General features: G+C 36.3%; 1 protein-coding gene across 1 annotated transcript in view; it reads left to right on the top strand.

Moving 5' to 3' along the window:
* LOC137408676 (hepatocyte growth factor receptor-like) overlaps positions 1–26917 on the top strand; it is a 41660-nt gene that overhangs the window by 10153 nt on the left and 4590 nt on the right. Inside the window, exons 7-19 of the mRNA XM_068095259.1 lie at positions 1198–1409; positions 3111–3253; positions 15674–15853; positions 15988–16084; positions 16995–17082; positions 17317–17459; positions 18703–18924; positions 20089–20161; positions 20544–20678; positions 21190–21303; positions 21403–21483; positions 22325–22512; positions 24783–24892. Coding sequence (XP_067951360.1) covers positions 1198–1409; positions 3111–3253; positions 15674–15853; positions 15988–16084; positions 16995–17082; positions 17317–17459; positions 18703–18924; positions 20089–20161; positions 20544–20678; positions 21190–21303; positions 21403–21483; positions 22325–22512; positions 24783–24892 — 1786 coding nt within the window. The remainder of the gene's footprint in view (positions 1–1197; positions 1410–3110; positions 3254–15673; positions 15854–15987; positions 16085–16994; positions 17083–17316; positions 17460–18702; positions 18925–20088; positions 20162–20543; positions 20679–21189; positions 21304–21402; positions 21484–22324; positions 22513–24782; positions 24893–26917) is intronic.

Below are 26917 nucleotides of genomic sequence, written 5' to 3'. Positions count from 1 at the left end.
AACCGTTATCGCTGCGATAGTTGGTACCAGCTCTGGCAATCAAGTTGCAGCATTACGCTTCTTTGTTCCGTCAGTCTGTAACTATAGACGTCATAATCACATTTTCACTTGATCTGAGCGTTTTAACACAATCAAAGTTTTATCAATTTTAATCTTGAAACATCTTGACAATCAGATCACCTCAAAAATTCTCAAAAACAATCGCAAATGATAAAAATTACCAATACTTTCTGATAAAATTTATTAAACATTTGTGCAAGTAGATCTTTCAAACTTACCCTAAATTTCGATGAAACAATACTACATGTATGATGGCGCCAATGACTGTCCGTCATAATGTTGAATGGTTATTTCGCAATCTGACAAACTGGTTTTGAAGTTAAGCTTTAATTGTCTTCCATTTTGACCTGATTTTTTAAACATGTCAAGATCTCGCTAATATTACTTTGTGAATCTAAAATTTAATCCATGAATGTCACAGTTGATATTTTTTGATATAATATTTGATTTATATTCGCATCGTATTTGAATCATATTTGATATCATATTTGAAATATGTTGAAATGTATTTTGATATTTGTTGACGTTCTCAAGTTCACACTGTGTGTCGGCAAGTATGCGAAACAAAAGTGCCTTGTGCGGTTTGCCACACGATGTTTTAAATGCTACTGTTCTGTTTTTATATTAGTTCTAACAGGGAAGTTTTTAACAAATAAACTTCATAATTCTGCTACTTGTTAAACCCTGGTTCCTCAAGCTTTTCTAATAGTAGTCACAAATGCACACTGAGGTAATCAAACAAATCGAATGTTGTTATTTTGGTCGACGAAGCGATTAGCCGATTACCATAGTCTTAGGATAGTTGGTTATATTTTATTGCCTCTTAAGTAAAAGAGTCAAGTTAAGAATACCCGGTGCAGTTCATGCAAATAGTGTTTATGGACGGCTCTATGATTCTATTAAATAGCCCGTATGAGGTAAGATTAGTAATAATGGTGGCAGAACAATAGGAGTTAACAACATAAGCAACGATAATAATAGAATTAACAACATAAGTAATAGCGATAATAGCTATAATAACTGCACGGTTTTAAATATATTTTTGCACTATTAATCAATTAGCCATGGCCCATAGCCACAACTAGATCTACTATCAATAATAAATATATACAGTCATTTCAAATCACAATGTTTCAGTTCAGCCGCTTTGTTTCCCCCCTCCTCCTGCTTTTGGTGTAAAATACGAGCCGGAACAGGAACAATACATTCATAAGGATACAATCACCTTCAGCTGCGAGAGCGGTCTAGGTTTTGAAACGGGGTATGACACTATAACATGTATCAGGGCTATGAATGAGAATGGGACGGTGTCCGGGAAATGGGATCCACCCATAATACCAAAATGCAAGGTATGTTATTAAGAACATTATACAATTATAGAAAGCACAGCTTTTGCTTTAATCCATTTCCATCTTCTCAGCTAATGTTGAAAAAAGAAACATTTCAGAGACATTCAGACACAACTTCCAACTATTTTCAAATCCTCATTAAAAATTGAATTTCCAAAAAGCCAACTGGGATTCTGAGAAATATTAAACATCTGTAGAGTGTAAAATATCTGCTTAAACTCATTTCGAAAGATATGACCTCAGTGGCTTCAAGTTAAAAATTCATGTGAAATATTAAAAATAATATGATGTAACATTTTATCAAAGTATTGTAACATACTTTAGGTTGTTACACCAACAGGGAATGAATATTTCACAAGTACTTTTCAAATGGTCTTTCTTGAAACAATTCATAAATCTGTATAATTTCTCATGGAAACACAAACAACATAAAGCTGTAACTAAACCAGTTACTAAAGGCAAGTGTGTAATGGAGTGATTGAGAGTCTGATCATGCCTCTCATAATTAGGCAAAGTATTTACCAGAGTTGATACGAGCTACATATCTCTACTAGCAAGTGGTATAACGTATCTCTAATAGCAAGTGGTATAAGATATCTCTTCTAGCGAGTGGTACAATATTTCTCTACTAGCGAGCAGTACAATATATCTCTACTAGCAAGTGGTATAATATATCTCAACTAGCAAGTGGTATAATATATCTCTAATAGCAAGTGGTATAAGATATCTCTTCTAGCGAGTGGTACAATATTTCTCTACTAGCAAGTGGTACAATATATCTCTACTAGTAAGTGGTATAATATATCTCAACTCGCGAGTGGTATAATATATCTCTACTAGCAAGTGGTATAATATATCTCTACTAGCAAGTGGTACAATATATCTCTACTAGCAAATAGTATAATATATCTCTACTAGCAAGTGGTATAATATATCTCTACTAGCTAGTGGTATAATATATCTCTACTAGCAAGTAGTATAATATATCTCTACTAGCAAGTAGTGTAATATATCTCTACTAGCAAGTGGTATAATATAGCTCTACTAGCGAGTAGTACAATATATCTCTACTAGCAAGTAGTATAATATATCTCTACTAGCAAGTAGTATAATATATCTCTACTAGCGAGTAGTACAATATATCTCTACTAGCAAGTAGTATAATATATCTCTACTAGCAAGTGGTATAATATAACTCTACTAGCAAGTGGTACAATATATCTCTACTAGCAAGTAGTGCAATATATCTCTAATAGCGAGTAGTACAATATATCTCTACTACCAAAGAGTACAAAATATCTTTACTAACAAGTATTATAATACATATCTACTAGCGAGTGGTATAATATATTTCTACTAGCAATTGGTACAATATATCTCTTCTAGCAAGTGGTATAATATATCTATACTTATAGAGTCAAAAGATTTACATGTTTTTCAGTTTCCACTCATGCAACACTCTCTAAGGGCTTTGATTTTAGTATCTTCAACTGTTTTCCAAGAAAAACAAAATTGAAGCTGACATTTTATGTTTATGCTCATTCAACTGTATGAACTTGAGCTCAAACCTAACATAAAGTCAGTTGAATTCTATAACTTTAGCACACTATCATAAGTCCTAAGTTTCTTACTCAATTCTACATATTTTGGCTGATGCGATATATAGGACCCCGAGTATCATGCAAGATTTGGTCTATTTAGGCACCAGAAGTGACCTCAATTTCTGCAACTAGCGGGCAAATGAATGGTGGAAATGAAGTAGAGCTAAATGGTACATTTTCTAATAATGTTACCATAGTGATTATCTACAGCGATGGTCAGAAAGTTGATGTTCAGTTAACAAAGTGAGTTGTGTAAAAACTCAATACAGCTTTAATTATCTACATTTATAGATGTGTTCGTATATACATATATATATATATACATACGTAATAAATATATACGTAATATATATATATACATGTATGTAATATATATCTATATATGTAATATATACCCGTAATATATATATATACGTAACATATATATACGTAATATATTTATACGTAATATATATACCTAATATATATATATACGTTATATATATACGTTATATATAAATATATATACGTTATATATATATATATATGTATATATATATGTGAATATATATATATATATATATATATATATATATATATATATATATATATATATATATATATATATATATAACAGTATAATACAGTCAAACATGGATAACTCGTCCACGGATAGCTCGAACACATGGTTAATTCGAACATTTCCTTTGGTCCGTTCCCACGTAATGATAAGTTGCTATAGATAACTCGAACTCAACACTGTTAATTCGAACTTTTTTTTTGCCCAACGGCTACCGAAACAGTTGTTATCGCTTTAGAAAATCACTTTATTCAAAGCCATAGAGGTAAACTTCATCTTTTCGTAATTCATAAGCGTCGTTATTACCACCATCGGCAAAATATTTTTGTCAACGACTTTTCTAAAAGTTTGGTGAAATTTGATTTATACTGCGATACGATGAATAGCACGGGCTAGCCGGGTCACGCGCACAAGGATTTTCGCCACGCACATACAAAACAAAAATCGCATGTTGTTTTGTATGTGCGTGGCGAAAATCCTTGAGTGCGTGACCCGGCTAGCCCGTGATGAATAGTTTTCCGACGTTGATTCCGTGTTGAATCAACGTCGGAATGTTGAATGTTTAAAACGTCTTAAAAAATGTTGTAATTAAACGTATACGTTGTCTGAGCTACAAAAAACTATTCATCGTTTGACCTAAACACAGAATACGTGTGTACATTCAATAAGTATCTATTAAAAAAGCGTGAGTGATATAGAATGTACCGTAAAATCTCGTAAAACTTCTAATTGAACTGCCTCGGAGTGTTGCTCTTAACGAATCCCAGGTAAAGTAAGGTAATCTGCATAAACCTCAAGAAAAAACGGCAAAATTGATCGTGGGTAAAATCCCAAAAGAAAAAAAACGTCTTTTCTTTTGAGCATTTCAACAAGGATCACGTTTTGTCAATGTCAATCAGAAAAACGTCCTGGCAATAACATCACCTCAAAAAACTAACCAATCTCAAGTGATAGAAAAATCTCTATACTTTTTCATGAAAACGTTTTAAACTTTACATTAGAAGCATTTAATTTGAAACAAGCCATTTGTGCTTTTGATTTATATTATAGTTTGTATATGTACATGTATCTACTAATAAATAAGTAAATATATGGACTTGTGACAGTGCTCTGATAACTTGAACGCTCTGATAATTCGAACACTTTTGCTCGGTCCCTTGAAGTTCGAGTTATCCATGTTTGACTGTATATATAATATATATATATATATATATATATATATATATATATATATATATATATATATATAGACTGTGAGGCAACCTAGTTGTTTCATGGCAGGAAGTCAACTCTCATTGGTAATGGGATTTGTGTCCCTTGCCTAAGCTCTGAGCTGCACTGATGAAGCTTCAAAAGCCGAAACAGTACTGTCTGTAGCATGAGTATATGCTCCCTCACTTCGGTTTGGTTGAGCACTCTGTGAGAGGTGCGGCACTATTAGCCTTTGTGCAAAGCTCATCACTTTTGTGATTTGAGCACTCTGGTGTCAGAACATTGACTTTCTTAAAGTCTATGAGGCAACCTAGTTGTTTCATAGCAGGAAGTCAACTCTCATTGGTAACGGGATTTGTGTCCCTTGCCTAAGCTCTGAGCTGCACTGATGAGGCTTCAATAGCCGAAACAGTACTGTCTATATATATATATATATACAGACGGTTCCCAACCTACGAACGAGTTACGTTCCGAACGATTGTTCGTAAGGTGAATTTGTTCGTAAGTTGCTTCAGTGCTATATTAGTAGGGTAACCAATAAAGTAAAGGCCGGCAAATTCCTTTACAATACGTACAGTAAAAATAAAAAAGTTCTTTACGCACTGGAGATACGTTCACGCACTTATGCGCTGCGACGAACTGGGCAGAGAAAGGTGGATGCTGGACTGGGCTTCTGAGTAGTGCCTATTTCCGCCGCTAATACGTCGGTAATACCGTCGGTATTAGCAGCGGACATACGCGCAGACCTGTTCGTATGAACGGGTTGTTCGTAACTCGAATGTTCGTAAGTAGGGAACCGTCTGTATATATATATATATATATATATATATATATATATATATATATATATATATATATATATATATATATAATTGTTTCCTCACCCCTGATACCCGTATGGGTGGTAAATTCTGCTCTAACTCGGGTCTCCTACCAGAGACCGTGGAGTTTGAGCACTCGCCTCAAGATCGTAGCTGTTCCCAATAGCGCACTTTTCTACAACTCACCTGAGTTGATGGTTGTTGGTATTTGGGCAAGCCACATTTTATGCGCTGGTGTTATTGCGCCCAGTGCCCCAATGGCTACTGTGATTACTGTTGTTCTTACATTCCAGCATTTTTCAATCTCTTCTCCAAGAGGGAGATATTTCTCTACCTTTTCTTTATCTTTACTGGCTATATTGTAGTCATTGGGTACTGCTATATCTATTATAGTATCCCTCTTGTTCTCCTTGTCTACCACCACTAGATCTGGTTGGTTTGCTAGGACATGCTTGTCAGTTCGGATGTAGAAATCCCAGAGGATCTTAGCGCAGTCATTTTCATTGACCTTCCCAGGAGCTTCCCACCAGTGTTGTGGTTTATTAAGGCCATACTCATCACATAGACTTCTATACACAACACCTGCGACATGATTATGCCGCTCAGTGTATGCGTTTCCTGCTAGCTGCTTGCATCCACTGATGATGTGTTGAATGGTTTCAGGTGCATCTTTGCACAGTCTGCATCTAGGATCGTCTCTAGTGTGATAGATTTTCGTTTGGAGTTGCCTTGTTGGGAGCACTTGCTCCTGGGCTGCCATGATTAGCGACTCTGTATTGGCCGTTAGGTTTCCTTTGTTCAGCCACATATATGTCTGGTAAAGATCGCCAACCTTAGATATTTGTCGGTGGTAAGCACCATGAAGAGGTTTCGTGTGCCAGTCAATTTCCTCGTCATCAGGGCGTAGGTCCGTTGTTAGAGCAGCCGATTGAAATTCAACTAGCAACTTATCTGAAATGGCCATGGAGGCTGCATATGCTTTGATGCTTTGCTCCTCCTCTTTCACTGTCTGCTGTACACCTTTGAGTCCCCTACCGCCATCGTTCCTATCAAGATACAATCTAGTAGTATCAGATTTTGGGTGGAGTGCTCCATGCATGATCAGCAGTTTACGAGTTGCTATATCTGTTTCTTTGAGTGCTTCCTCAGTCCACTTTATTATGTCTGCTGGATATCTTATTACTGGCAGTGCGTAGGTTTTTATTGCCATGACTTGATTCTTGGCATTGAGCTGGCTCCATAAGACCTGCCGAAGGCGTTTCTTGTATTCGGTAATGGCTTTGTGATGTACCTCGGCTTCGTGGTTGATGTTGCTTTGCATAATCCCCAAGTACTTGTACCTTTCTTCTATATCTTTGATCGTACCATTTGGCATTTTTAGGCCATCTGTGAGCATGGAAATGCCTTTCTTAAGAATTAGCCTTCCACATTTCTCAATACCGAAGGTCATTCCAATGTCCTTGATGTATATCTGAGTGAGGTGTATTAGCGAATCAATGTCCCTTTCTTTGTTAGCGTACAGCTTGATGTCATCCATGTAGAAGAGGTGGTTTATTTTGGTGCCACTCTTAAACTGGTACCCATATTGAGTCTCCTCCAGCGTATTGCTTAGAGGGTTTAGGCATATGCAGAAGAGCAGCGGTGATAAGGAGTCACCTTGATAGATGCCTCGCTTAATTTTCACACTTGCCAGCTTTTTGCCATTAGCCTCCAGTTCCGTTTTCCATTTGGTCATTGACATCTTGATGAATGCCACAAGAGCAGGGTGAACATTGTACATACTGAGGCACTCAAGTATCCAACTATGGTAAATTGAGTCATAGGCCTTTTTGTAGTCAATCCAAGCCATGGCAAGATTGGTTTGCCTTCTCCTGCTGTCTTGACAGACCGTCCGATCCACCAGTAACTGATGTTTGGCTTCTCGGGTGTTGCGCCCAATTCCTTTCTGAGCACTGGTCATATAGTGACTCATGTGCTCTTCCAGTTTGTCTGCAACTATTCCTGAGAGCAGTTAACAAGTGGTGGGCAAGCACGTTATTGGTCGATAGTTTTTGGGAATTGGCCCCTGCTTTGGATCTTTTATCAGAAGTACAGTTCGTCCTTTGGTCAGCCATTCTGGATGGTCACCTTGTTCTATTAGGCATTCTATCTGCTTAGCCATTCTAGTGTGAAGTGATGTCAATTTCTTTAACCAGAAGGCTTGAATCATGTCATGGCCAGGTGCTGCCCAGTTCTTCATACACTGCACTCTGCACTTGATGTCCTCTTTGCTGATGGTGAGTTCTTGCTGAGCCACAGTGTGTTGATGGCTCTCTTTAAGCCTCTTCAGCCAATTTGCAGTGGTGTTATGAGTAGTCTCTTTCTCCCAGATGTCCTTCCAGAACTTTGAAGTGCTAGATCGGGGAGGCTCAGACATTGGCCTCTGCAGTTCACCTTTGAACTGGGAATACACTCTAGATGGATTATTGATGAACAGTTTGTTCATTTTCTTGTTATCCCACTCTTTGGTGTACAGCTTCAGTCGTGCCGAGAGTGCTACTAGCTGCTGTTTGGCAGATTCTAGAGCTTCTATTGTGGCTTCCCTTTTTGGACGTTCCAAACTGTGGTTAGATCTCTCACTGAGCCTACTAGCTTTCTTGCGCAAGTCCTTGATCTTCTTTTGTAGCCTCAGCTGCCAGGATGGAATGGCTTGAAGCCTTGTTGGCAGTGGCTTAATATCCATCTCCTCCAAGACGACGGTTGCTGTACTGTAGATTAAGGCATTAGTCTCACTGATTGATCCAGTTGAGATCGACTCCAGTGCCAAGTTAATGTCTTCTAACAGCTTCTTATGTATGGCCTTGCTAACTCTTCGTAGTGGTACCCTGCTTCCATAATCATTAGCAGCTGACATCTTGTTGATGATATTTTCCACAAGCTCTCTCACCCCCCATAATATATATATATATATATATATATATATATATATATATATCTATATATATGTATATATATTATGTATATATATTACGTATATATATACGTAATATATATATACGTAATATATATACGTAATATATACTCATGCTACAGACAGTACTGTTTCGGCTATTGAAGCCTCATCAGTGCAGCTCAGAGCTTAGGCAAGGGACACAAATCCCATTACCAATGAGAGTTGACTTCCTGCCCCGAAACAACTGAGTTGCTTCGCAGACTTTAAAAAGTCAATGTGCTGGCACCAGAGTGCTCAAATCACAAAGGTGATGAGCTTTGCACAAAGGCTAATAGTGCCGCACCTCTCACAGAGCGCTATATATATATATATATATATATATATATATATATATATATATATATATATATATATATATATAATAGAGCTACTATAATAGATATAGCAGTACCCAATGACTACAATATAGCCAGCAAAGAAAAATAAAAGGTAGAAAAATATCTCCCTCTTGGAGAAGAGATTGAAAAATGCTGGAATGTAAGAACAACTGTAATCCCAGTAGTCATTGTGGCACTGGGCGCAATAACACCGGCGCATAAAATGTGGCTTGCCCAAATACCAACAACAATCAACTCAGGTGAGTTGCAGAAAAGTGCACTATTGGGAACAGCTAAGATCTTGAGGCGAGTGCTCAAACTCCCAGGTCTCTGGTAGGAGACCCGAGTTAGAGCAGAATTTACCACCCATACGGAGTATCCGGGGTGAGGAAACCATTTTTATATATATATATAAATATATTGTCATGCAAGTGCCAAGTATTATTGGTACTTTGCCAACAAACATTATGCTTATTAGCTAAAGCTTTATACAAGCTAATATATTATAGTACTGTCTCATTATAGCTATTAATAATGCTTGTAGCTTTTTACAAAGCTTTTCTATGACCAAACATATAAATACTTGGGTTTTCTGTTATCAAATCAGTTGTCTCTGGAGAGTGCAATAAACCACATTCCTCTAATTTAATACTCTATTTGATTGCTTCTGTGCAGAAACATAACAGAAGTCAATTGGCGACAAGGATTTCTCTTTTGAACAGTTACAAAGAGTTTTGTTCAGATTTTATCATTGATAAAATCGAAACAAAGAGTTCGAGTTTATTACAAGAGTAACTGTTCAAAATTGCACCACTACAATGGCAGAAGTAGCAGACCTGATCAAGCTAATGCAGAAGCAGCAGGAGGACCAGAGACAGCAGCAAGAGGAATACAGACGTCAGCAAGAAGAGCATAGACAACAGCAGCATGAGGAGTTCAAGCAGCAGCAAGAGGAATACAGACGTCAGCAAGATGAAAGAATGGAAGAGAATAAGAAACTGATGGAGCTACTACTACAAAACCTACAACGGAAACAAGAAACAGCTGCAACCGCTGTTCCAGCCTTCCCAGGTTTTGACCCAACAGCAGAGCTACTAACAGATTACATAGACAGATTCAACACCTTCATTACAGCAAATTCTATTCATCAAGACAAGATTGCTGGCACTTTTCTCACCAACCAACAGCCTACACTCTACAAGCAGCTTAGTAATATGGCAGCTCAGCTTTCAACACCCAAGCAGATCAACGACCTCAACATGGATGAAATACTGGAATTTCTCAAAGACCAGTATGACCCTAAGCGCTTCATTGTTAGAGAGCGTTACAAGTATTGGAGTGACATGCAGAGGAAACCTGGAGAAACTATTCAAGAGTTAGCTGCCAGAATTCGTCAAGATGCAACTACATGTGCCTTCATAGACATTACAGATCCATTAGATGAGGCTCTCAGAACAAGATTTATCTGCTCTGTAAACAATGAAGCAGTTCTCAAATCTCTCTTCAAGGTCAAGGACAATGAACTCAACTTCAACAAAGCTATACAGGTAGCACAGGAAACAGAAGAAGCAGCTAAAGTTGCCAAAGAGACAGTTTATGGAAACTCGTCTAAAGTCAACAAGGTTGCTCAACAGAAATCAAGATACAAACCACTCCAGAAAAACAACTCTACACCTGACAAGCAGAAGGAAGGAAAGCTATGCTACAGATGTGACCGAACTAACCATACAGCGGATGACTGCAGATTCAAAGCAGCCACCTGCAACTTTTGTTCTAAACAAGGTCACATAGAAAGAGCATGCAAGAAAAAGAAATCATCTGCAGCAGGAAAACCAGTAAAGATGATAAAATGCACATCAACCAAGATGGTGAAACTTGCTGAAAACATCAAACTGGAGGGAGACAACTTCACACTTGAACTGGACACTGGAGCTTGTGACAACTTCATCTGTAAATCAATATGGGAGAAGCTAGGAAAGCCAAACCTAAAACCTACTACAGTTAACTACAAATCAGCCTCAGGACATCTCATAGAGACGCTTGGCAGATGTGAGCTAACTGCCCAATTGGATACACAGAAAGAAGTCAGACTACCATTTGTGATTAGTGCTGTACAAGATCTCAACCTACTAGGAAGAACTGCTATACAGCAACTAGGCATCTCTATTGATGACAAGCTACAACAGAACCTTGTATCAACAATCACAGAGAACCAGCCAGATGGGAGGTTACAAATCAAGTGTAAGGAGATGTGCAAAGAATTTCCAGAAATATTCAAAGACGAGCTAGGATGTCTCAAGAACTTTGAACTAGAGATAAACTTCAAACCTTCAACAAAGCCAGTCTTCTGCCGACCCAGACCAGTTCCTATTGCCTTGACAGAAGAGCTCAACCAAGCATACGAAGCAGGTGTAGCTAAAGGCATATGGGAACCAACTCAATTCAACCAGAATGGAACACCAGTTGTACCTGTACGCAAATCTACAACAGGTCAAGTTGCAGGGAAGATCAGAGTATGTGGAGACTACTCCAAGACTATCAATAATCAGCTAGAAACACATCGGAAACCTATCCCACTACCAGAAGATCTAATCAGAAAACTAGGTGGAGGCTATTGCTACACAAAGATTGATTTAGCAGATGCCTACAATCAAATATTGTTGGCACCAGAAAGTCAACGACGACTAGCACTATCAACACACCGAGGAGTACTACTACAGAAGAGGTTGCCCTTTGGCATAAGCTCAGCACCAGGGTATTTTCAAGAAATCATGGAGCAACTGACACAAGACCTCCCAGGAGTAGCAGTATGCCTAGATGATATACTAGTGAGTGGAGCCAATGCAGAGAGCCATCTACAAAACTTACGTCGACTTCTTCAAAGATTAGAAGAAAGAGGGCTCAGATGTAGAAAAGACAAGTGCTGTTTTGCTCAACCGACAGTAGAGTATCTGGGACACAAACTCACTTCAAAGGGAATCACTAAAGGAAAGAAGGCAGATGCAGTACAACAGATGCCAGTCCCAACAGACTTAACTCAGCTAAGATCTTTCTTAGGAGCTACACAATTCTACAGCAAGTTCATACCCAATCTGTCACAACTCACAGGACCATTGCATAAACTGACACGCAAAGGAGAGACCTGGAAGTGGGGCACTGAACAAGAAAAGAGCTTCAACAAACTGAAAGATATGCTATCAACTGATAGTGTCTTAGCACACTTCAACGCAGATCTTGACATTGGAATCTCATGTGATGCTTCAGAAACTGGACTGGGAGCTGTACTATTTCATCGTTATCCTGATGGAAGTGAGAGACCAATAGCCAATGTTTCAAAAACACTGACCAGCACACAGAGGAAATATGGACAAATACAAAAAGAAGCTCTCTCAATCATATTTGCTCTAAAGAAGTATCACCAGTACCTGTATGGTCGACGGTTTATCTTGGTAACTGACCACATACCTCTTCTCACACTTCTAGGACCTACCAAAGGAGTTCCAGCTCTAGCAGCCAACAGACTAGCAAGATGGGCACTGGTACTAAATCAGTATGACTACACCATAGAATACAGATCTACCCAGCATCATCAAAATGCAGATGTCCTCTCAAGACTGCCAGTTGGACCTGATAAAGAGTTTGATGCAAGAGAAGATGAGGATGATGTTGATACAGTATGCACTATTCACACGATTGGACAACAGCTCAACTCTACAGACTACAATGTTCTAGCAAAGGAGACAAAGAAAGATCCAACACTAGCCACAGTAATGCGCTACACAGCAGAAGGATGGCCTGGTAACAAAGAGATGAAGGAGACTCAGCTGTCACTCTTCCACAAGATCTCAGATTCACTTTCTATCACTGAAGGTTGTCTTCTATATGGCAACAGAGTAGTCATTCCGGTCAAGTTACAACAGGAAGTATTAAAGATCCTTCACCTTGGACACTTTGGAATGGAAAGAATGAAGAAGCTAGCTCGAACTGCTGTCTATTGGCCTCGCATTGACTCTGATATAGAGGAGACAAGCCGACAGTGCACTGCCTGTGCGGAACACCAGAAGCTTCCACAGAAGTATCCTATACATCCCTGGATGCTACCTGAGAAGCCATGGAGTCGTCTTCACTTAGATCATGCAGTAAACTTCATGGGCAGCCAATGGCTAGTGATGATAGATGCCTACTCAAAGTATCCATGCATACACAGGACTTCATCTACTTCTACCAGAGCTACCACAGACATCTTAGAGGAGATATTCGCACACTTTGGATACCCTCACGCCATAGTCACTGACAATGCTACCAGCTTCACCTCAGGAGAGTTTCAGCAGTGGTGTCAAGAGAGAAGCATTGTTCACCTCACTGGAGCACCCTACCATCCAGCTACAAATGGCGCAGCTGAAAGACTAGTACAATCCTTCAAACAAGCCATGAAGAAATCGTCACTCCCACCTAAATCTGCACTACAACAGTTCCTGATGCACTATAGAAGGACACCACTTCCTACAGGATACTCTCCCAGTCAGCTGCTAAATGGAAGACAGATGAGATGCAAGATTGACACCCTATTGCCATCACCCGCACACATAGCACAGTTTCATCAATCCAGAGAAGTCAACCGATCTGCAGAAAAGACAGTTAGCAAGATACACAGCTACAATCTTGGAGCACCATGCTATGCCTTGTATCATGGACCTAGACGCAACAGACAACCTAGATGGGTTCCAGCCATTGTTACCAAGAGATATGGAACTCGTAGTCTCAATGTCAAAGTGGTACCAAAGGGACCTACTTGGAGAAGACATGTTGAACAACTCAGACCAAGATACTCAACAGAAGAAGATCAAGACCCTGGAGATAAACCTGATATAACAGAGGAGACAAAACTGCAACTACCAGCCCCTACAACTGTAACAGAGCAACCTCCGTCTAGAAGAAGACCACGCAACCCTCGTCTACCTGATGGAGATGAGTATAGCAGAGACAAACCCCGAAGGTCTAAGAGAACCAGAAAGAACCTTTAGCTTAGTGAGGAGGTGTCATGCAAGTGCCAAGTATTATTGGTACTTTGCCAACAAACATTATGCTTATTAGCTAAAGCTTTATACAAGCTAATATATTATAGTACTGTCTCATTATAGCTATTAATAATGCTTGTAGCTTTTTACAAAGCTTTTCTATGACCAAACATATAAATACTTGGGTTTTCTGTTATCAAATCAGTTGTCTCTGGAGAGTGCAATAAACCACATTCCTCTAATTTAATACTCTATTTGATTGCTTCTGTGCAGAAACATAACATATATATATATATATATATATATATATATATATATATATATATATATATATATATACATATATATATATATATATGTATATATATATATATAGATATATATATATATATGTATACGGGACAGATGGTGCAGTTGGTAAGGTATTGGAACAGTGATCATTAGGTCCTAGGTTCAAACCGCAACAACTGCATCCTTCTGGCAGGTCCTTAGACAAGACCCTTGCCTGTATATTGTCTACAACCTCTATAAAGAGTGCAATAACCAAAGCCATGTTGGCTTGGATGTCGCCTGACCAAACACGGTCTGTACTGCCTGTAGCTGAACCAGAACAAGGCAGTGACAAATGGGCTACTGCAACAACTGCATCAAACCGTTCAAACCGCAACAACTGCATCCTTCTGGCAGGTCCTTAGACAAGACCCTTGCCTGTATATTGTCTACAACCTCTATAAAGAGTGCAATAACCAAAGCCATGTTGGCTTGGGTGTCGCCTGACCAAACACGGTCTGTACTGCCTGTAGCTGAACCAGAACAAGGCAGTGACAAATGGGCTACTGGTTCAAAACGGTTGAGTGCTCAAACTCCCAGGTCTCTGGTAGGAGACCCAAGTTAGAGCAGAAAATACCACCCAAATGGTTAACCGGGTGAGAAAACAATTTTTGTATAAGGTCATAGCGGTTGCTATGACCTTTCAAAACGTCACCAAATAATATTGTTTAAAATTCAATCCATCAACATTAAAGACAAATTTTTCGGTTTGTGGCGTCGACCATATTGACATACACCTTTTTCGATAAAAACCTGTATCTCAGATTAAATTGCTTCGGTCTCAATTCCGAAAACACTTTTGAAAAGCTGAGAGGTTTCTCTATTACGTTGGGCTAAAAAAACAACTTTGCGATCAGTCCTTAATTGTATTGAAAATGACGCGACCTGTCACATATGTGTTTATTCATGTAAGATATGAAGATATCCCAAAGAGGAAAAACAGTTTGTTTCCAATGATTCATCTATTAGTGTTGACCTGATTATCCCAGTCCTAGCAATTGCGGTGCTAAGCATTTATTTGAGAATCATTATCTCGTTATAATAACATCGCTGTGACATTCCAAGAAAGTCACTCATTTACACAAGCAATGGAATGTTTACGGATTTATCTATATTGACAGTCATTTCTGATATGCATTGCTGTGAACTCTGTTTAAAATGTTTAACTGTTTAACATGCTCATCCTATGTCTGCCTTCAAGGTTTCTTCTCAAATAAGTAGTGTCATGACACATCTGTCTGTGAACTGCGGTCGTGTCATTTGTGTCTAAAAGATAAAATGTATATTTTTCGCTAATGTTGTGTGTCACATATACCAAGTTGCGTTTGGCAATGTTTATGTTTTGACATAAGTCATGCCATCAAAGTTTTTATATAAAAGAAGCCCTCTTAGCTATAGTGCTTTTTGCTTGTAGACATACAAGCATCGCACTTGCATTCAACATGCCATCCTACAAACTGAACACACAGAATGAAGTTATAATTGCTCTAGAACAAGTAAAGGGAGAAAACCGCTCCTTGATATGGAGCAGTACTTACACCTACCTTCCCAACCCTATCATTGATTCCATGTCAAGAAGCAGCTCCATATCACGGTGAGAAAACAATTCCAATATTTAAGCGAGTAGCCACAACTTGAGTCCTGTTTTTAGTAGTTCGTAATTGTTTGCTTAAAAGCAAAGGTGCGGTGTTACATGGTTACATAACAATCCCCTTTGTTAACTTGCAGAGGTGGTTTACCGGTTATATTGGTTGGGATAAACCTTCTTTCTTCATCTGTCTACAGCCTAAGGCTTAGCAAAGGCCCAGATTTGGTAGCTGATATAGTAAGTACCACTTCTTTACAGTTTTACTTGCTTTTATATATTTACAAACTGAGTGCCCGGCGTTGCACAGGTAATCAAAAAACAGCATATAAACAGCGGCTGGTTATGTAATTGCCATTGGCTAATTTTTTTACCTAATGAATTTCAGTAACTTAAGCTAGTAACATATGCTATAATTAACTTACCAGCTAATAAATTTACTTACAATAATAAGAGTATTGCTTATCGTTGCGTTACGCCATGATCTTTTTGCAATCAATGAGGATCTTCAAGCTTGCTAGTAGTAACCAATAGTATTTGTGCAGTAGTAACTAGTAGTACTTGCTAGTAGTAAGTAATAATGAGTATGACTACAGTTATTCCATTGTATGGTAATGTAGCTGTTTGGCCTTGAGGTTAACACATCTGCCTGCAGACCTGGAGGTTCTGAGCTCAGTTCCGGGGCAGAGTAGTTTTTTCATTCCTAAAACTTAATCGCTATAACCAGACACGCCTATAACATACCAACAAATGACAATCACTGAGATATATATTTATACAGATTACTTAATTAATATAAACAATCATCACTCCTCAAGGTCAAATATTCTTTGTGCATTAATTGCTATCTCCATTATTTTTAACACCAGCTTTTGCAAATAAATCTGCAAAGTCTGCAAATATGTAAGACAAGTTTTAATATTTAGTGTTATAAAAATTATTTTTCAAGTCTTTGGTTAATTGAGTACTAAACGACTGCACTGTTTTTGTTAGGAATTCGGATGTACTTTTCAAATAAAAGCTGATGTTCATTCAGTCATTACTTTGTTCTAGTTTTAGTACATAACATTGGTAATATATGCAAAATTATTAAAAAACGTATAAATATACTAGTTTTAACATATCCATCATTGCCATTTTATACTTGCAGCTATGCAACAGGACAGAGGATGCTCAAGGAAATGTCATTGTTCAATTCTACACTCCGAATGTTGAAAATCTTTTTCAAAAACGATTAGGTAAGATGACTTCTAGTAATTTGTTGAGAATTGCTAAAAGTAAAAGCTAGCATCATTTTTAAACTGTTTTTGTCGTTTTTTAGTTTGATTCAGCTATTGTACCAAGTTACTAACTTGACATTCCATCAAGTAGTGGCCAATCAGAGCATGTTGGTTCAGGTGGGAACCAATCAGAATACAGTGGGGACAGTAAACAGAGACCTTACTTCTTGCTCACATCTACTATGATTGTAGTTAAGCGATCGTTGGAGGGGGAGACAATTACCTTGACAGCCAATATGTTGTCTCATGGCATGCCGGTTGCTGGAGTGACAGATGTTATCTTTACGGTTGTCAATACAGAACCTGAGTTTACTAACTTCACATCTAAACCAATGGTGAGTTTGCAGTAAGTGATCATATTTAGAAAGATTACTGGAGTTTTCCTTCTCTTTTAGTTACAACATTACATTTGTTAATTTGCCCAAAAATAGGTGTAATTTTCCATGTGAGCAAATTATTATAGTGGGCTGTTTTTTATTATTTTTTCTAATAGTAATCTTTTAGTTATTAGTAAAGCTTGCTCAAACAATTATACAATAGTAGTTTATTTTTAAAGACGACGTGATTTCTGTTAGTATTTTGATCATTTGAGAATCCTAAACTTGTTTGGTAATTTTTACAATAAACAATTTTGCTTTTTCTTATTAAACCAATGATATACAGTCCCCAAGGATAGCCAACGGCTATCACAAGGGCGGGGTTTAATAATGGAGCTCTGTCAGGATTGTGCTAGCCTGGGTTTTGGAGCAAACACAACTCTCGCGGGGCGGTTGCGTTGCCTTGTTAGGTTTTGGAAAACACGACTCGCTGTTATCGTTTCAATAGCTCATTCAGTCAATAGACCCCGCGGTTCACAATAGCAAACCTTGAATTTCTACAATGTAGGGGTGATACATAATCAAAATAATGGATCCATGCAAAATATAACATTTCAAATTACCTACTTTTAGTAATTTTTAAATTGGATAAAGTCGTGGTATATGCTTAAAGTTGAATTTAATTTACCCGAAATTACCCGAACAACGGTCTTTTTTTCCTAGTTTTTGATTAATATTTTGCTACCCCTAATATAAAATGACAAAATCTTTCATCGTTCTCACATTGTTTTACCTGGCCAATAAGATGGGACAGCAGGCAAAGTTGTGCAGTGTAGTTTTCATACTCAAAATCTAAATACAAAACCAAATTTGAGCTATTTTACGATTGTGACTATTAATATCACGAATGCTTGCGAATGGCAATGGACTGATCATAATGGTGACAATATTGGGATACTATATTTATGTGACAACAAAATGAATTCAACAGATAAGTAAAATAACCACTATAGTTCATAATATTTGTAAATTTACAAGGGGCTTTATTCAGCATATTTGTTTGTTCGGGTGCCGTGTTCGAGTTCACCCCAACAGAGCTCCATCATTAAACCCCGCCTATATGAGAGCCGTCGGCTATGCTTGGGGGCTGTATATCATTGATTAAATTAAATATGTACATGTGCAAGTACTGCTACGAAACTTTTAGAATTGGTTTGTTGGTAGTTGTCTGTTCTCAGCAGACTTTAAATATAATTTGCAGAGCTACAATCTCCACAATGAAACACTGTTAAAGATGAAAGGCAGGTATCTAGCTAATGCTGTCTTACTGGAAGACTACCAAGTCACACTGATGTCAAGGGGAGACACTTTTTCCTGTGTAGTCACACGAGTAGACAACTCCGAGCTTTCCTGTCAACCAAACAACGAGGCTATTAGTTCTTTGCTTTTAGCCTCTGACTTTTCCTTGACAGCTATGGTCAAGGTTAGTTTCATGGATACTTTATTTTTGGTGGCTAACCATTGCCAACCATTGCTATAATAATGCTAAGACCTTATACTATATCAAGCCTTGAAGAAGAGTTAATATTCACTTTCTTCACTTTTATAACATTCAGAGTATATTTAGGATGTTTGAGATACAACTTACTTTTGTTATGCAAAAACATGTCAATCAGCGCTAGCAAAAAATGCTGAGGCCATTTTATTTATTTTTGGGAACTCTCAGGCAGTCAGTTTAATCTGCAATAAAGTCAGATTTATTGATTGATATTTTAAATTAAATTTAAGCGAAGGGCAAAGCGGTGGCTTGATTTAAAGACTTCTGATAATATGAACAGATGGAAATTTCTTTAGTTTGTATTCAATGAGGCAGTCATGTCAAAATTAAAAGGAAACAGCCAGTCTTTGAACTGTCAGTTTCGGTAATGCTCTAGTAAAGGCAAAGGCTCTGTACAAAAAAGACACTAGTTTGTCTAGAAAGCTAAAAACTGTATTTTGATTTTATGGAGTTGTCATTAGTAAACAGGAAACACAAAACATGATATTATGACTACTCTGTTTACACAGAAGTTACTTACAACTGTTTAGTTGGAACTATATAATGATGTATATAGGCATGAAGGTTCACAACTTGTTTCTTTGGATAAAAGTATGAATTCGCCATCATTAAACATGTTTTCACCATCACCACGTGAAACTAGCAAATTTTCTTCAAAGTTTTTTAGAATACCAGTGTGTAGTATGAAGTCTACTTTCCCTTTTTCTCCCTATTAAAAGCATAGACCTATTAACTATAGTATAGTTAATAGGTCTATGATTAAAAGTAACTCCTCTTTTTTCAAAAATTCTTATTTATAGACAGCACTCTATTTAGTACCACACTACATAAACAGTTTTTTCAATGTATAAGGAGATAAAATGTGTTATACCTATTATGTTCATTCTTCTATGGCAGTATTTGTTCTGTTACATTAAAATGCTTTCTGCATGTATGACTACCAGCTTTAAATTATGCAACTCTTGTGTTGGTTTGGAGTAACTCTCAGGTTCAAAACATTTATTTTTGTCAAAAGATGTAATGATATAAACTGAGGCAATTTAATGCTTTGTAGTACCTACAATGTTACACCATGCTGTCTTTATACAGGTAAATGTGGGGCAGTCTATACAAACTGATATTGGAGTTGTCTCATTCTACAACAAAAAGATTATAGATCCAGGTACAGTGCATCAGCTATTAACAATAAAAACTGTAAATGATGTATTCTCTAAATATTTTATTTTCACTATTTTTGCTCTTATGAAATACATTAAGTAATACTCAAACTTGATAAATACATGATCAGATATCGAATTTCAATGTTGTTAATCCTGGATATCTGGACACTATTGATAATAGCAAGAGTAAGAACAATAATATAATAAGAATAATAATAGTGATTTTGATCTGTATGTCCTTATAGCTGTAAGCAACAGGAGTAATAATAGCAAATAGTAATAATACGTATGTAGACCTGTTTGTTCATGGTGTCTGCTGTTCACACCCATAGCAATAATAATAATGATATTAATAATAATAACACTGATATTATTCCTTTACAGTTGAAATAGCTGTTCCGGTAGTGGTCGGTCTGGTAGTGGTTATGGTTGTGGCTATCATAATCAGCAGACTCTACAAGAAACGCTGCCAGAAAGCTTCACTTGAAGTTTATAACCCTGAGCTTGTGTCCAAAGGAGGTTAGTAGAGTAACAATGTTAGTAGATAATAAGGAATATTAACTGTCTGCTGCTGAAAATTGTGTGAATGGAAAGTTTCCTTCTTACAGCTGTTTTATTGCATTTGTGAATTAACTTTTGGGTGGTGTTAGTCGAAATTTTAAATTAGAAATTTTTCCACAATGTAATTTGTAACATTTTAAACAATCACTAAAAATATTGTTATTATTAAAGATGACGTTATTGCTATTTTTAATAAAAATAACACTATTATTAATAAAGTTAAAATTGTCATCATTAGTACTATTATTAAATAACACTATTATTATATTAGATAACAATGCTATTATTATTAAAGATAACATGATTATTAAAAAAAATCATTGTTATGATGAAAGATTACATTATTATTCTTAAAAGTAACATGGTTTAAACATTCTTAAATAAATCAAAGGTTTATGGTTTTCAATTTTTTACATATAATGTTCAAGTTGTAGAAAATAACTAACTAATAGTGGTGGCATATTTGCAGATGAAACTGGTTTGGAACAACTGATTTGCTTGGACATTAAAACAAAGCTAGAAGACATGTATATTGAGCCATCCAGTCTCAACTTTGACCTCAAATCTGACCCGATTGGCAAAGGTCAGGTCTCACTTTATTGCTTAGTATTGAACCAATATCTTGCATGTTTGTATGGTTTTTTTTATAGATCACACTGTGCAAAGTGTTGACTGTTTGTAGGCCATTTTGGAAGTGTCTATCTTGGTCAGCTGCGGGTCAAAGGTAACATTCTCAAAACTGTGGCTGTAAAGACTCTGAAAGGTAAGATTATGTTATTTGGTTATTGTGAGGGGTCATGATGTACATGGAAGAAGATTTTCAACAAAGATTTTTTGCTGAGATGAAGCTTTTATTCTCTTGTGTTGTTTTGTAAAAACTCTATAAAGAAATGATAATAATAACAGTAAGAGATAAAGGAAAATAAAATAGTAAAAATATTGTGAAAAATATCTATTAAATATCATGACTAGATAATGAATTGCAGAAAATATTAGTCATCTCTTAACCTCCTTACTACGTGTGCCACCAATTTAATTGATGGAAAAGTTTTGCAAAGTTTCCTCCAGAGCTGTAATGGCAGGTACCTAGCTCGGCATAATTACAATTGACCAGGTCCAAAAATATTTAAAGTCCTAGGCGTAACGCGACTATGTAAAAACTAACTTTCAGAAAATCCTGTCTTGCCAGCTCCCTCCATGAACAAAGCTATGTACAAATATGCTCTAGTGCAATCGTTGCATAACCAGCCCAAACCATTGTTTGTCACACCATAAACACACATCAGGCTTGACACTGGTGAAGTGTTGAAGTGGTGCAGAATGCAGATGGTAGCGCACTTGGCTGGGAATTCACATAACCAAGTGTGATTCCTGTGCAATGAAATCTTTTTTCCTAACGTTCTTAGCTTGTCCATCTGATAAAAAGACGGATGGACAACCCTTATTATAATGGAGACTATGAATTCCTATTTGACAAAAACAAAAATGAACAAATTAAAAGTTGTTGTTACATCACCTACCAAGATGCATTGCGATTTCTTATGTTAAAAAAATTTGAATTCACAATACTCACATATCTACTGAACTAAGTGAATTTATTACAGTGACTGAAGACATAAACCTCTCCCAACTTGAGGATTTCCTACAAGAAGCATCGTTTGTTAAGTACTATAATCACGTCAACATTCTCGTTACTCTGGGAGTCGTCTGGAAAAAGCGAGATCGCCCATATGTCGTATTACCTTATATGGCATTTGGCGACCTCCTCTCTCTAATCAGAAGGCCTGAAATGGTAAGGAGTGCAGCAGTAAAAATCACCAGCTGACTTGGTGAAGCTTAAAAAAACCTCTCTGTAAAACGGGTCAAAAAGAATTTTTTATATTTTTGATTTTGTGTATTAGAAGTTAGATTATGTTCAATAATGTAATAATCATTTATACAGTAATTTTAATAAGCTAGTTTAAGATACTGAATTACACTTGAGTTGTTTATTATCAACATGATAAGAAAACTACATACATACAAATGATTATAAATTGTAAAGTAAAAATTTATGTAAGTTGTTGAAAAACATTTTTAATTTATTCATTCATAAAATCATATATTTTTATACTTGTAAATTGACAAATTTTTAAATTGAAAACTTTTTTAATTATAAATTGAAAATTGTTTTTAATTAATAAAGAGTAATGTGTAAATTTATAACTTTTTGGTATAGTAATTATTCAATAAATTTATATTACTTTTATACAACATTGACGCATTGTACAACCCAGGATAGTTTGTGGATCATAGATATATACCATATATCCCCCGCATATAAGCCATAAGAGTTGGCTTATATGCTTTTCTAGAGTTGGCTTATGTTGCACATAAGCCAACTCTAGAAAAACAGCTCTGAAATCAGTTATAGCGTCTGCTCGGTTCTCGAATGCTTCGGTTATGAACCAATTTAGTTTTCGATCAAAAAAATTGAGATTTGTTCGTCTCGGATCTGGAACATTAATTTTGTTCTCGATCAAACCAGAGCATGCGCATTGGAATTAAATGTTCGGAACAACTCCGGAAACAGCATGAAAACATTTGTTAACAAAGGGAGAAGCAAGTTACACTTTATAGGTTCTTTACAAAAAGGGATGAACCATCTGGGATGACGTCCCTCTAACAAAAGATTTGCTAAGGAGACTACTGCTCCAGTTGAGTTACCCTAAATTGTTTTGGATAAGGATTTTTCTTCAAATATGCGAAGGAAACGTGCCAATGCTGTTTACATTTTCTTTTTACACGACTTTTGATGTAACTGATCTGTGACATTCTTTTCTGTTTCATTATCAATTTTTGCAACTTTTGGTACTGTATCTTAACCTAGAATGTTTTTGATGTTTTAAGAGCAAAGCATACGAAATATTTACTTTTGTTTTCTGTTTTCATCATCATAAATAAAAAATATTTTATTAAAAATAAACACGATCTATTTCTACCCGTTTTTATTTATAGTATGTAGTATACAGTTTAATGTTTAAAAAATACTCTACCGAAGTTGTTTTCTCGGCTTGGAACGGATTAAAATTTACATCCATTAATTCTAATGGGAATAATTGTTTCGGATCTCGAACAGCTCGGTTTTTGAACAACCTTATGGAACGGATTATGTTCGTGAACCGAGGTTCCACCGTAGGTTATAAAAACTTGCATATAAGCAGACCGCCCTGAAATCAGGTAACTCATAAGAACTCACACACATGTATAAGCCGACCTTATCCGTACGTATCTATCAGAGCAAACGGTTGCGGAAATGAAGCAGCTTCAGCAAGCTTAGTACAAAACGCTTCTGATTGGTGAGTAATTGTATAATTAGCCTTTGGTGTTTCTGTTATTTGAAAAGAAACGATTATCTGTTTGCATTGAGCGAGTGGAAAACATGTGTTTTAAAAAGCGAAACTAAGGTTAATGTGAGATGCAAACATTTTTATAGCTATTTTTTCTTTGTGATGATCAGAAGCATTACAGCTACAAAAGTTTTACAAATTGCAGATCAATGGACTACCTATGATTATCTATTGCGCAATAGTAGTGACAATGGATATTTATTTTCAACAGTAATAACAATGCGGTCAATCATAACAATTTTGAACAAAGACACTTGATTAGCGACAGCGAGAAACAGATTTATTATGAAGAAAATTTCAACTTTTCAGATAAATTTTAGTCTATACTAGCCGAATGCCCGGCGTTGCACGGGTATTAAAAAGCAGCTTATAAACAGTGACAGGTGATGTAGTTGCCTGACACTTGCCATTAGCCTAGCACATTGTCAATGGCTAATTTGAGTAACCTAGTATCCTTATTGCTAAACTTAGTAATAGGAGCCGTGAGACGAGGTTTTAGTTACGTTGCGCCGTAACGTACGTAACGCCGTAACGTTGCGCCTATAGCTGAACGCACCTACACACCAACACTTAGAAATATGTATATATATAATATATATAGAATATAGATAAAGATAGATATAATATATATCTATGTGTAAGTGCTTATTACAATATTTGCTTATTATTGCAGCCATTCACCCACGGTGACCTCATACATTTTGGCATGCAAGTTGCAACAGGAATGGAATATCTTACTGCTCAAAAATGCATTCACAGAGATCTCGCTGCCAGAAACTGTTTGTAAGTCTGAATTGCTGCTGCTTTGAATAACAACTATAAAACTATTTACTAGAAATTCCACTGTCATACAGCCCACGACCAAAGTGATATTGGAAAAAAGAAAGGGTACTGATGGTTGAGAAATGCAATATTAGCAGTCAAATGGCTCTGCAGTGCAATAGGATAACTGCAATGGTAGCTGTAATGTACTGAGTGTGGGTGTTATTATATACAACAAATAGCAATAATGAAAGGAAAATATTATGTTTATATCTCTCCTCCTGAAATAGGAGAAATGCAATATTGGCCAATATTAGAAGTAAAATGCACTGATATTATTAGAATAACCAATATTATTAATATAGTAATATAGTAATAATATAAAACCAATGCACAATTTTGTTTAAGTTTCGAAACGTCATAGCTAACAATATCAAGAAGAATATCCAAACTTATAATCTCATAAGAATCGTTGGAAAAAAATATCATCGTCATTTCCTTTACTTACATTGCGTTGGACATCAGTTAGAATACCAAAGTACTCAAAATAGTCTAAAATGTCAGTTACTTTGAAATCGGCAAAAATGGAACGATTTCAGTACTCCTACGTTAATTACACAAAACCTTCGGCAATTCGACAATGCTATAGACTGGTGAAATGTGCGCGTTATTTTTTCGTGAAATGCCCACGACTTAATCGTTCTATTCTCGGTCGCTCGGCATTTCAATTTCCAGTCTTAACTTTGATAAAAGTGAGGCTTAGCAAGTTTTAATAACAATTTTCGTCCAAATAAATCTGTCTATTTGCTTGTAATCCGATAAGATGGGTAAGTTTTAAGATAATGTCGACGGTTTACAAAGACGGTAACATACTATTTAAATAGGCTTATATGTGTTTTGTGTCGTTATTATACTTTAACGACTCTACAAAATGATGGTTAAATTTGTTGATGAAATTTCGAGACAAGGGTTCGTCTCATTGTTGATGAATAATTTTTGAGAGTTGTGTGCACATGTGCATTTATCATAAATCTCCCAACCAATCGCTTCGCTCGTGTTTGGTCGTGGGACTAGTCAGCAATATTCAGTAGGCTTCCTCATTCCATAAATATTAATTGTCATTTGAAGGATGCTTTTATTGGTGACATACATGTCCATACATGTGCAGACATGTACATGTACTTACACATATGCTAGTACCTACATGTACATACATTGACATACACGTACATACACATACTAGTACATGTACATACATGTACATCCACATACATGTATATTCATGTATGTATATACATGTATATACATGTATGTATACACAAGTATATACAAGTATATTCATGTATGTATATACATGTATATACATGTATGTACATACAAGTATATACAAGTATATACACATATGTATATACATGTACATACATGTATGTATATACATGTATATACATATATGTATATACATATATATACATACATGTATATACATGTACATACATGTATATACATACATGTATATACATATATATACATACATGTATATACATGTACATACATGTATATACATGTACATACATGTATATACATGTATATTCATGTACATACACATACATGTATATACATGTACATACATGTACATACATGTACATACACATACATGCACACACATACATGTATCATGTATATACATACATGCAGGGCTGTATCTACATTCATGTATATCATCTATATGCATGTATATACATACATGTAGCTGTATATACATGTACATACATTGTGCTTATAACTACAGCTAATTTTTTATGTGGCGGTAAATACAGACTTTACTGTATCTTTAAAACAGTCAAAGGGGACCCTTGCTATAGAAAATCGACTGTCAGTCAGATATTTGCTAAGATTGTGTAGCTAAAAATCTCCTCAGTCAGCCACCTGTGAAATACGAAACCTTGGTTAAAACGTTAAACATAGAATCCCCACTATAAAGAACTGCTGCATTGCAATGTTCTACCGGATTTGGCCAAGAAATAAGATAAATAAATTTAATCGATA

This window comes from Watersipora subatra, chromosome 11, assembly GCF_963576615.1.
Source record: "Watersipora subatra chromosome 11, tzWatSuba1.1, whole genome shotgun sequence".
NCBI classification, from domain to species: Eukaryota; Metazoa; Bryozoa; class Gymnolaemata; order Cheilostomatida; family Watersiporidae; genus Watersipora; species Watersipora subatra.
Note: the sequence above shows the minus strand (reverse complement) of the source record. Positions and strands in the feature narration are given on the sequence as shown.